The sequence below is a fragment of the Saccoglossus kowalevskii genome, chromosome 18 (genome assembly GCF_978046115.1).
Source record: "Saccoglossus kowalevskii chromosome 18, keSacKowa6.1, whole genome shotgun sequence".
In the NCBI taxonomy this organism is placed as follows: Eukaryota; Metazoa; Hemichordata; class Enteropneusta; family Harrimaniidae; genus Saccoglossus; species Saccoglossus kowalevskii.
In genome coordinates, this window is record NC_140658.1 from 29,385,406 (window position 1) to 29,398,821 (window position 13,416).

At 33.4% G+C, this 13,416-nt stretch overlaps 1 protein-coding gene across 3 annotated transcripts; it reads left to right on the forward strand.

The window, feature by feature from the left end:
* The first annotated feature begins 124 nt into the window (after window positions 1–124).
* On the forward strand, window positions 125–10,285 carry LOC100369630 (ribonucleases P/MRP protein subunit POP1-like). Of its 3 annotated transcripts, none has more exons than XM_078011625.2 (8): window positions 125–307; window positions 1,367–1,534; window positions 2,782–2,966; window positions 3,497–3,751; window positions 5,317–5,404; window positions 5,837–6,399; window positions 7,112–7,289; window positions 8,073–10,285. In XM_078011625.2, the coding sequence occupies exons 2-8, from the start codon at window positions 1,378–1,380 to the stop codon at window positions 9,392–9,394; spliced, it is 2,748 nt and encodes a 915-aa protein (XP_077867751.1). In that variant the 5' UTR covers window positions 125–307; window positions 1,367–1,377; the 3' UTR covers window positions 9,395–10,285. The 3 variants fall into 3 exon arrangements, with proteins under 3 accessions (XP_077867751.1, XP_002737579.1, XP_077867750.1); XM_002737533.4 differs by having other exon boundaries at window positions 1,372–1,534; XM_078011624.1 differs by having other exon boundaries at window positions 135–199; window positions 1,372–1,534.
* Window positions 10,286–13,416: the final 3,131 nt, after the last annotated feature.

The window sequence follows — 13,416 nt, forward strand, 5'->3', positions numbered from 1 at the left end:
CGAGCTGTATATGAATACATAATTATATTATCATATTAATACAAATCTGTGATGCAATTATCAAATTGATCAACTTAATTTAAGTCAAAGCAACTTTAAATGATGAATTTTCTACACATTAGCAACAATTACATATGAACTCTCGCGAGAATGCTTTTGAATTTCAAAGATGGCTGCGCCCACGAAAAAACGTGCCCGGGTGAGATTTACTGAGTTTATGATGTTTTCATTTGAGGCACTGTTGAGTGGATGTACTATCGTCATTTAAACTGATAAACTAGTACAGAAATACTAAAGAAGATAGTGCGTGAGTTTTTGCTTTTTTTCAAAGAAGAAATTACTTTGGTTTACAAAGTTACAATCCACAACTTTCATGCATGGTGGTTCCTCCATGTTTCATGTTAGGTGTGTTGACAGTGACGGTGTATATTTTAAGCTCATTTTAAGACCGTCCAAATGTTTGGTCGCTTAAAATGCTGCTAGAGTCGTTGCACTGAGTAATATCCCTATGGGTATTTCCCAAGTGATGTTAGAATCAAATTTAAATAAAGTCTGTATAGCGACTGTAGAGAAAAATTATTAATAAGATTTTTTTATTTTTTGCAACTGAAAAAATGTATTAATATAAAAATGAAACTAGCAAAATAGTGGAATATATATATAACACTTTCTTTTATGATCAGTGCTCTATTAGATTTTACGTATTTTCTAATAAGCAAATTTAGTATACTAGTGTACTACATATTCAGAAAAGTAGTTTCCAAGATTTAAGTTTCATAATCATGCAATATTTGAAAATTGATGTACTTGACCAATCAGAACAATCACCATGATGTTACCATGAATAAATACACACCTCTAAAACGAAGGACTAAGTCTGCACATGTACATGCATTGTAAAGTGAATGTCAATCAATCAGTCAGCGAGCTGACTTGATCAGAATCTGATTGGCGTTGCGGCACATCATGGAACATCATATTATTATAGCAAATCCAATTGTTTCAATTGGATTTGAAAGAAATATTTGATTGACTGTTATAAATTAATATGGAAACTGCTTTTCTGTATCGCTGCTGCAAAACTTTTTTATAAATATTTATTATAAATATTTATAAAATTCAAACTGAGACAAATTTCTATCAGCCGATGAATAACATTGAGAAACATTTTCAAATCTTTCATTGGTTCCCCATGTGATCTGAAGCCATTCATGAGACTGGCTTATCTTGTATGTTAGACTCATTCTTTTATTAATGGCGTAACATCGTTGTGGTCAACTGGTTGGATTCAACTGCCATTGAGGCAAGAAAACAGATTTGTTGTTGTGATTATAAATGTAAACTAATTAATGTGTACTACTTGAAGTATAGGTCGAGATGGAGTCTGAAACTAAATCTAATCCTGGTCAATATATCAGTGAAAAGGCAAAAGAATCAGAAAAAAGAGGACACAAGAGAAAAAGAGCGCAAGACAGTTTTATAAAAATGAAACCAAATGAACAAGAAGATGATTGGTTGTCTCTAGCACCTAGATGTAAGTTGTCATTGACTAATAATTGACTACTAAAAAAAGTTAGTTCCCCGACATTAGGTATTTTAATAAAAAAATGTTGTATATACATTGAATGTTATACGAACTTGATGCACATCATTCTGTTTTTCAGATAAGATTCAAAATGGCCGACTGTCGGCCATTTTGTTTTAATGAATGGGCTTCTAGAGCCATACCTCTGACATGCTTTGACTGATTATGTTCAAATTTTTAATATTCATTATACATCATGTCATAGATATACAGATATATTGGTTTAACAATCCTATTCAAAGTGGCCGAATGGTAGCTATTTTTGTGCTAAAAATATCATCAAATATCAAGCATTTCTGGCATTTATGGATGGATTTTGTTCAAACTTGGAAAATACATTAGACATTACTAGTTCCTGATTTTATTTTTCAGATCGGATTCAAAATTGCTGACTGGCGGCCATTTTGTTTTAATGAATGGGCTTCTAAGGCCATATCTCTGACATGCTTTGACTGATTATGTTGAAATTTTATATATTCATTATACGTCATGTTATAGATATATACATGTATTCAAAATGGCTGATTTTGTTTTAATGAATGCTGTTCCAGAGCAATATCTCCCAATGTGGACAAGTACTCGTTTGACAATCAGATACAAATGTCAATGATTTTAATGTTAAACAATCATCATAATCATATTCCTGACATGGTTATTTTCCAGCTAGGTATATTACTATAAACAAAACTATATATCTTAAATTTGATAGTTAATTATTGCATGATCACATGGCTAATTTGCATAGTTATTTCATTGCCTGTGATAATCTTATTTGTGCAAGAAATGTTTCTGAAAATTGTAATATTCATTAAGGTATAGATGTACAGGTTCATGGCCACTTGGAATGATTTTTTTTTCCATTTAATTATATTAACATTAAACAATATGAACAAATTGTTGAAAAGCACCAAGGCAATTCAAGTTGTACATCAACTGCCAAGAAAACTCAACTTTAGAAAGGACTATTTTTTTCTCATTTGTATATATTTGCAGTCAATACCAATGTTATCGAGCAAGCTTGTAACTACGAGTACCCCAGTGTATATAATAATATCATGTTTACCACAGAAATTTGGTCTGTCACCTCAGTTTTTTCCCCCCATGTATGACTTTCTAAAGCATTCACAAAATTTTAGCAATTTCCAAGAACTGTAATGTAACTGCCAGGATGTTTTTTAACCTGATTCAAATGTTAGGTATCAACGTAGCTGACTTTGCTGAGGCACGGGCCACTGAAATCAACACAATGATGAAAGCAATGAATAATATCTCTGGTGGCAGAAGAATATTCCAAAAACTTCCCAGGCACATGAGAAGACGGGCTATGAGTCACAATGTAAAAAGATTGCCCAGAAGACTACGGGCAAGAGCTGAAGCAGAGGTAAGGTATTGATGAAGTTGTATGGTTGAACAACATAATATTTCTGTAATATTTGCGCATTTTTATTTGTTTTTTACAAATTCAATGTTTATTTTTAACCAATAATTTCTCATAGGGAACAGGTCTTGGTAAAAACATTTTCAATTATTAATGTTTTTTGTTTTGGAATGGTCTGATTTTTGTTACATTTTGCACATATTTATGTATTTTTCTGTAATTAATTTTTGTAGTGAGGTGGCTGACCATTGCTGACAATTTGTGTTTCAAGCCTTGTTTTCATATTGACGGAATGTATAAACAGTGGATGGTATGAAGCATAGCAGAGGACCCGTAAGCGAGGCTTGTAATGCAAATTAGCTAGCAATGGCCACTGCATGATAAAAGTATATTTTCTGTAATTTTTAGTTATTGACCAATTAAACTTAATTTTGCATTGGGTACAGGCCAAAATGTAGAAAAGAATTACAGGTATGTGCATGTCTTTTTTCTTTATGAAAGGTAAAAAAAAATTGAATTTCTCATCTTCACAGGTGCAGAAACACAAACGTGCTAACAAACAAGACAGTGGGGCTGCCAAGCGGTCTAGACGACATCGAAGAAGACCAAAGAATCTATTTGCAGAGTATGAAAGAAGAAAACGGAAACACATATGGTTGGAAACCCATATATGGCATGCTAAACGATTTCACATGTCAGAAAAATGGGGATACAAAATACCTCACCATCCAAATGAAAAGAGTGTAAGAGCCTCGTATCGAGCTTTAGCAAAGCATTGTCTTATTCAGGTATTAGTAGTGTACTGTATAATTACTCCCCTGTTTGAGTGTAGGCTGAAAATGAGGGATTTGTGTATTCAACTCCTCCATACCTGCATGCATCAAGAGTTCCTTTTGTACCCCCTAACCCTAACCCTAACACTCACTTCCAGTTACCAAATTCATTTATATAATATGCCCCCTCTAGATAACTATAGATGTCCTTAGGAGGGGCATGTACAATTAAATGGGGAGTGCTGGAGGGTAGGGTTAGGGATGGGGGTACAAAAGGAACTCTAACCATGTCTCGCACATGTTAGACCAATCAGGTACAACAGTTACTTCACACATACATCAGACATATGCATATGCATTTGTTCCATAATCCGATTCAAGATGGCCAAATTTTAGTCATTTTAAAGTTTTCACCATTCTGGAACCAGATATCCGTCGTGTTTGGACAGATTTGCTTTAAACTTACATTCATTTAACACAATGGGACATTTCTGCATGTCATTTTATTTTTCTGATCAACTTCAAAATCGGCCATTTAGTTTCATATATCTGACATGCCAAGTTTTCAACCTTCACATATACAATGTACATCATATAGGGCACATGCATTTGTTGTATGCTCCTATTTAAGAAGGTCAACCATTTTAATACCAAAAATGAACAGAATCACACATTTTCACCATTTGCATTAAAACTGCATCTTAGTCATGTTTGGACAGATTTGGTTTAAACTTGGGGAAAAATGGGTCCATGATGATGTATGTAGCACATTTTTTGGATCTAGTTGAAAATGGTCAAATTGTGGCCATTTTGTTTTGAGGAATGTAGTTTTGATCGATAAATTTGAACTTCACACATAGTGACCAAATGGCAGTCATTTTAAGGCCAAAAATGTATCAATATCACACATGCTCACATTTTTGTACCATCAAATCCTGAATGGCTAACAGGTGACTGTCTTGTTTAAACGTTTATAGTTTAGCAGAGGCATGTCTCATACATGTTCAGTATGTGAAATACCGTTAGTACTCGTTTGTATTCAAATATTGCTAATAATTTCAACTCGTTCAATCTTTGGGTTTGATCCATTTCTGTTGGCTAGTTTTGGGCTAAACCTCTTCTAGATCTCTAGTGTTCATGGCTAAAACATACTTACATAATAATGTTGTCCAAGCTGGCAGCTTCAGATATTATCTTTGGATCAACAAATATTTTTTAACTTTTGAATCACAATCTTGTAGATTGACTGCTTGATTATATATACTTGTCAATTTTTTTTTAATTTGCATATTCTAAATTAATATCTAATAACTTTTTTATTCATCACTGTACAATAAGATTTCTCGGTCAATGAACTACTGTATAATACTTTATTTTAGCTTGAAATTAATTTTCGCTATTTTCACTGAAGCAATGAATCAGAGAAAATAAAATCCAGCGATTACACCATTTTCCCTATATTTTACATTCAACTCGTCAAAAATCTGTGAAAATAAACTCCATACAAAACACCCAAAAAGTCTTTTTAGCGAAAATTAAATCCAGTATTTTACAGTAATCAACCCTGTATTTTATTTCAGGATATATCTTACTATGGTGTAATAGAAGTTACCGGACCTCAGGGATATTTACTGAAATCACTAGCACATCTCACAAATACAGACTCAGGTGTGTACATTCATTTCTTTTTCATTCACTAAAAAATCTGCAGAATTTAAAACCTGATAAATACATTGTACGATTGAAAATCAAAATAATGAAATTAAAATTAAATCATTAAAAATCATTTTTTTATATGTTCCATGTGATGTATAAAAAAACTTGGATGCAATATAAAGTGGGGATAGCTGTACATGTCACAGGAAATAAAAACTGCATTTTACGTTTTTACAGGAAATAAAATTTAAAGTAAAAAATAGGCTTTTACACTTTACAGATAAAGCAAATTCCTAATTACATTTTACATTTTTATAATATTTTTGATAATTTGTGTTTAACAATCAAAATTGGAAATTGTGTACGAATTACGACATTTAATTTGGAAAATGCTTTTATGCTTACAAAAAATAACACATGACAACATTATTTTATTTTCTGAAGGACTTACATTTGCATCGTTAAGCTACCTTGGAGGTAAACGGCATGGTACTACCATGCTTTACCAGTATGATAAATACCCCTACAGTGCTATATCTGTCGTCAATTTCCTATGGAAGTGTCTATCATGTGAATGTGATGATAGAGTAGCCATTAAAGAAGAAACTAACACTGATGCAGCTGATAAGTTTTCCTCTACGGAATCCAGACAATTATGGATGTGGGTTCATCCATCAAGTTATGAAACTGTACTTAATGAAATAGTGAAAATGTTTCATGCTAAACCAGTGATGGAGAAGATGAAAAAAAAGAGAACGCAAATTGATAAAGGAAGTGATGGAGTGGAGGATACAGGAGATGAGTCATCACTTGATTTTACTAAAACAGACAGACAGTTTAAGAATTCATGTGTTCATATAAGAACATTGAAGTTTGACCTGTTGCGCTTTCGTTTACAAGGCCCATTATCACATTCTGTTCTTCTTGATGTGTTGCAGTCTGCGGAGGTTAAGTGCAGTGACATTGAGGAATGTGAAAAGATGAAATGGTGGGAGTCCTATTATGAGGTTTGTATAAAATATTTGTGTATGTAAGTTAAGACAGCCAAAATAAATAACTCTTGTTTTCTGTTTGTTGAATGTGGTAGTTCATTTTTTAAATGAAAGTCATGCAATAGTATACTTCTACAAAAGAGGAATATTATCAGCTGCAACCTTAAATACCTGGGTATTCTAATTGAGGAACATTTCAATCTAACTATCAATCTTTTTTCTCTAATTTTTATTTTTACTAAAACATTTCCTGTGTCTTTAGTGCCAATTTGTAACGGCCATTGCCATAATGTGGATACTGAAAGCATAGCGTATATGCTACATTGTATATATCAACGTTGTACCGTACATTAAATCACATGCAAGTGAAACAAAATGGTCACTGAGTTGTGTCCAGTTTTCCAAAGGGCGCCATTCAGTTTCGTCACACAAACCACAGGGATTACAAGATGACAATTTATTGAACACCGGGGATGAAATCATGACAAATACTTTGATGACTTCTCACTGATGATTTTATGTGTCACTAATCATAATAGTGTGCATCAAAATTGTTTACAGTTCGTATCACATTATAGAATTTTACAATGGCGTCTACTTGATTTTTTTTTATGTGATATAGTGTCACTTTGTGTCTAAAACAATATTTTCGACAAGATTTTGGTCATCTCTATGTTCAAAGTCACAGCTATTTTCACTTTAACTCCCACTGTTAATTTATTTTCAGGACACCCAGAATGCCGCAGTTCATGATAGACAGAAAGAAGTTTGGAAGAATCTTAAAAACATTCGTACATCCAGTGAGTTGTCTCCAGGGTGTGTATTATCGCTTACCGTCAAGGATCCCCGACTTCTACTGCCTCAGAAAAAGACAAAAGTCATGACCGCAGTTGAAAATACAACAGGTGTGTATATACAACCAATCACTTTTCATATCACAGTGCCTGTATTACATTATTTTTGGTCGTGATTTAGGCTGCTATAGATTCTGTTGACTAAACAACTAGTATTTAGTTCCCATTCAGATGAAGTGTATGTATGTATGTATGTATGTATGTATGTATGTATGCATGCATGTGTGTGTGTCTGTCTACACATGTATTTTGTGTCAATGATTGCCATTCCAGAGACGACTCTGTGATGTTAATCATGGGGATTTTATATACACTCCTATAGAAACTTGTTTTGAAAACGGACAAGGCTCCTGTCAGATCATGACTTCTTAATAATTTAAATGCCAAAGTCAACTTTTGTTACTTTTCACAGAATAAACTACAAATGTACCATTATAATTTGTTTTCCATATTTAATAAAACAATGTTCATCAAGACGTATATGCAATAGGAAATTATGTTCATCAGATCAAAATTAGCAAAGAAAATTATATGAAATGCATACCATATATGTAATATAATTCTTTGTAATGATTTGTGCACTGTCACTGTAATTTTTCTATACTTTTAGCAAATTGTCAAGTCTTGATCAAAATTGTTGAAAATAATAAAAAAGTAGGCACCAACAATACTGACTTTTCACAGAGTATTGGATATTAATTATCACTGAACTTACCCACGATGTCCTTAATTTTTATTAAATTTCTTCATCTTTATAACATCAAATATCACATAATATAAAAATATTAAAAGAAAATCATTCTGACTTTTTAGTAATGTTTTCTTTCTTCACAGAACCCTTAGCAAATGAAAGAATTGATCTGTGTAGACGTTTCCCAGATGGCATCAGCCAGTCACCAATATGGGAAAAGAAAGCTAGAAAGAAAGCATCGGTAGAAAAATTCTCCATCGATGAGCTGAACAAAAAACGTGCCGAACACCTCATTCCTGGTACTGTACTCCAACTGGGAAGAGAAGAATCAAGAATTCCCATACTCCTCTTGCACAATCCTGGAAAACTAGAGGACGTTAAAGAGCAGATGAGTTGTCAGGAGATGCAGAATTCCCTTGGGTTTGGAGGTGGGTGGGATATTGTGATTCCGAGTGGGTGGGGAATGGCTTTCTGGATTGCGTTGATTTATCGTGGAGCCAGAGCAGGAGGGGAGAGAGAAGCGCAAAGTGCATCGGCCCAGCAAGGGTTACCATATTTCCCGTATGATTTCCCAGACACCCTGGCTTACAATGAAACAAGTAACCTGAGAAAAAATGAGTTGGAAAGCAAATACAGTCGATATCCACCCGATAAAAGAACCAATTATGCAAAGTTTGGAGTTGTGGCACCGTTTTGTTCCCCATGGGAGCAATTAGTTGTTGAGTGGAATGATACATCAGTTTCAATTTCTGCGAAGGAACAAACATCATCAATAGATGTGGATGCTAGTGAAATGGTGCTTAACGAGTTGAAGGTAGATGACATGGCAGTCACTGATTCTGTACCCAGGGATGCAGTATATGTACTCAGGTCAAGGTCACGGTTAAGACATCTTGCAAAATCATGTCATAGATATAAAAATATGGGTAAAGATTGCATTACGAGTTCTTTGTCATCAGTTCTCAAAGGGGATAGTCATGCACTGGTATGTGTGTCACTCCGAATGGTGCACAGAGGGGTGCCAGCACTGTTTGGAATGGTCTGTCTGGCAGATTCAGATGATCTCCAGCAGCTTTACAGGGACAAGAATTACGGAGGTCCCTTAGAGACATTGCATAAAGATCCTTCCTTAATTCTGAAAAAGCTAGACAAAAAATGTAAGAAAAGGAAAACCAAGCTGGATACTGAGGTGAAAGCAGCGTTAGTGGCAGAAATAAATGCATCAAACAGTCTAGTATCAAGTGTAAAAAATTCCTGCAATCGTCAGATAATTGGTTACGTTTGTAAAGGCAGCCATACTTTCAGCACAGGGACTGGTTGCGCATTGGCATATTGTACGATTCCTGGTTTAATAAAGATGTTGGGAGACAAACCTGCCAGCTGCCATGCCGTGGTTTTAGTAAGAAACATAAAATCGCTGCAATATAGATTCGCATATTTATCAGTACTTACTAAATGTTGGTAAGAATAATGTAGTTTTCAGAAGTTGTATATAATGAGGTTGTTGCAATTTAATTTGTCCTTCCAAATCACTGAGGGATATCACTTATGTTGTTGACTTTAGTAATCCAGGGTCTGATAGTTTAATAGTCAGAGCCTGAGTAAAATGAGACCAGTCACAAACATTGCTAAACCATTACAGCAGTTCAGAGAATTATTCAGACAGTCAGTTAGCAAGATGGCTTGCAACTTTGAAAAATCCTTTAAATTATCAAATATCAATTATTGAGAGTATTAATTCCAAGTAAATGATTCTGGAGTTTATTAACCCATTGCCTGCTAACACCATTTTTTTCGCATTCATTTTGGCTATTCCCAGTAATAAGGTGGGACCCTTATATTGTGAATTGTTGAGGTCATTCTGCAATGACATTGTATAATTCTGCATTTTTTGTTTATTAATGTAATATATTTTGTCAATAAAACTTAAATTGACTAAAATGACATATTGATATCAAATCATACTTTGATGTTAATCGTACATTACATGTATAAATATGCCATATATTTTTTTTTTTAAATTGCTTTTGTGCCAGGCAACAGTTCTGGACATTGAGTGTCACTGTTGTCTCTCCTGACTTTTTTTTGCATGTGTACATTGCAAATACTAATGCTGACACATAGTGCATTAATATGGCATTATTATGCCATATTAACCCAACAGGAACTGTAAGTGCAGGAATGTCAGTTTTAGCATCAGATACATGTAATTAACTTTCTGATTTTTATATTAATTTTATATATTAAATATAATGACATTTGAATTGCAATGTATGGTCCTTTCATCAAATTGTAAATCTTACACAACCAATAGATGAATATTAATTGTTATTGAATATATATCATCAGTACTGAATATATTCTGATAATTTGTTATTGCATTTTTACAATAGATGCGTTTCAGTTTTTCTGATTGCAACAATACATACTCATGACAGAAGGGGAGGTTGATTTTATAACCAATCAATTGTGAGTCTGTTTGGCTGTTGAAAAGACATCTCTGTCTGTTGTCTCCCTGAGATACCTTACAATAATATGCATGGATACCAGGACAGGATGTTATATAACTTCATTGGTATTACAGTAAAATATCTGTCCAAAATTGCATACTTGTAGTAATTAACATAAATTCAACCCTTTCCTTTTCGTGTGCATGTTAGCTTAGTAACTCGGAACTAGTCAATTCCTAGTAACAGTATTTTTGAATGTTTTTGGAAAGGCGCGGAACACAAATTTGTCTTGCCTGCATTTTTGCAGCTTCTTCCTAGCAAAAAGTGCCTTTCATATTTCAGCACATAAAAATGTGTCAACCAAGTGAGTTTGAATCTCAGGTGATCACCACCAATTGAATTGCATTTGAGATACTGAGAGTTTGATATGAATGTAAGCATTCAAATCATTGTGATTTGTGGTTTGCATTGCATTGCATTTTCGTCGCTACTTCCAAGCTAAAAAATTGACTTTCATATTTCAGAACATTGTGTCACCCTCACTATGTTCATAATTTATTTTAATATTTAATCAAATTTATGTTAAGTTTGCATAGATTAGGTTTAGTAAAGGGGGACAGTATGGTTCAATTTATATTAATATTACCCTGGTAATATAATTGTTACCATACCTACCCCCTTTACTAAATTTGTGTGGGTGCATACATGTGTGTGTTCATCTGTTCCACTGATATCTCAAGAACATTATGTTGGTTTTTGATAAAACTTGATGCTCTAGGCTAATGCACAGATTTGATTAGATTTAGGTTAAAATCCATGCATATTAATTACCTAATTTGCATGATAATTAGCTAATTTTTAGCTGTTACACGTGACGACTGTTCCACTGATTTCTAAAGAATACCACTCATTGGTACATAGATGGTCTGGACTAATGTACAGATTTGAGTATTCTGTGTAACCATCCATGCTTATTAAGTACATAATTTGCATAATGATTAGTCAGTTTTTGGCTTTTGCACTGATATCCTGAGTACAAATCACATTTCACATGAAACTTGGTACACAGATTCTATAGGACAATGCACAGACCTGTTTAGTTTTTTGGTTAAAATCTGTGTGCTTATTACTTAATTTGCATAATAATTCATAATTTGTTGGTTCTAATCGCATTTTAATAAACTTGGTCTCTAACATATTAATTACAAGATTTGCATATAATTAGTCAGCTTTTCCATCAATATTTCAAGTACTTGTCTTACTTCAATGAATCTTGATACATATATACAGTACTCTATGACAATGTGGCGATCTAATGAGTTTTGAGTCTATATATCCATAATTGATTAATTTGCATAATTCATTTGGCTCATTGGGATAATAATTTAATGTTGAAAAACGTGCATATTGATTATCTAATTATTATTAGCTCATTTCTGATTTAAATTGAATTTGTCACAGAGTTGCTCTGGAATCAGACTGAAAACCACAAATGTAAAATCGAATGCATCTCTAAGTATTATAAATTTCAATATTTCATGTTGTAAATGTACATCTTACATAGCAGGCAAATATAAGTTGCCAAGCTTCTTGTTTGAAAAGCTTATGTAAAATTTTGAATTAATTGTAATGTGTCTTCAATACTCTCTCAGTACACGGTTTATTCTAAGCTTTCTTTGATTCAGAATGGATTCAAAATGGTCGCCTGGTGGCTATTTGCTTTTAATGTATGCTATTCCAGGGCCATATCTCTGACACACCTTGACCAATACTCAAACTTTATATACATGTCATACATACGAATGTTTGATGCAAGATGGCCGCCATTTTAATGTTGACAATTTATCAAAATAAAGCATTTCTGCCATTCTAGAGCCAGGTTGTGTACATAATGGGACCTTCAAGTTTCAAATAGCTGCCTGTTGGCCATTTTTTTAACACATTTTGGTTTGTTTAATGTTTAAAATTCATCAAAATCAGATTTTGATCATGTATGGATTGTTCAAACTTGGTTACTAGCATTTGACAATATGGAACCCCGATACATGTCTGTTTTCAGATCCGATTCGAAATGGCTGACTCGTGACAAGTTTGTAATAAATGCAGTTCCATATAGCTATATCTCTGCCATGTTCAAACTTCACTTACACATCACATATACATGGCACATATACATGTTTATTCATTTTGTTATCTGATTCAAGATGGCCAAATTGCATTTGTTTTAATGATAAAAATCATCAAAATCAAACATTTCTGCAATTCCAGATCTGGATCCCTGTTAATTGTGCATTGACACACTGGTGGCCATTTTTTTTAGTGAATGCAGTTTTAGAGCCATATTTCTGATCTTCTCTGACTGTTAAAAGTTTATTTCTTAAACTTGAGAACTGCAATAACTTTTGAATATTATTTGGAGCCCTACTTTTATCGTTCAGTTCCGTTCTTCTTCCACCATTTTGTTTTCATGAGTCTGTTTAAATTGAGTTGAAGCGTTGCATGTAGATTGGGGTTTATGCGAACTGGTGGAGTTTTGATTAGTCATGTGGTTTTGCAGCCATATTGGTTATCAGTAATCTGAAAGTTATGTTGTGGCATCATACCAATATAAATAAAATGAATAAAAACTATATCATGTCACTATAATTAATTTATTGAAAAATTGCTCAACACATTCAGAATTGTTTTGTCTCAAAAACAAGTTGTCCAATTGATCTGAAATTTAGGGTGAAAACATGTCACATATGGCAAAAAAACAACTTTTTTCTTCTCAGAACCACTTTCTCCAATTGCTCTGAAATGTAGTTGAATGAGTACCAATTTAGCAGCTTATTGCGATTCAGAATAATTTCTTGAAAAATTCAATAGGAAAATAGATTTTCCCAGCAGCCTTTTTAATTCCCTTGAGTACACTGACATCTTAATTGGATGCAGCTGATACCATTATTTAAAAATCTCTTGATGGAGATGATTTTGATTTCCACTGCTTGTGCAATTTGCAGAGAAAATGTATTTATAAAGAAAAACACACACTTGA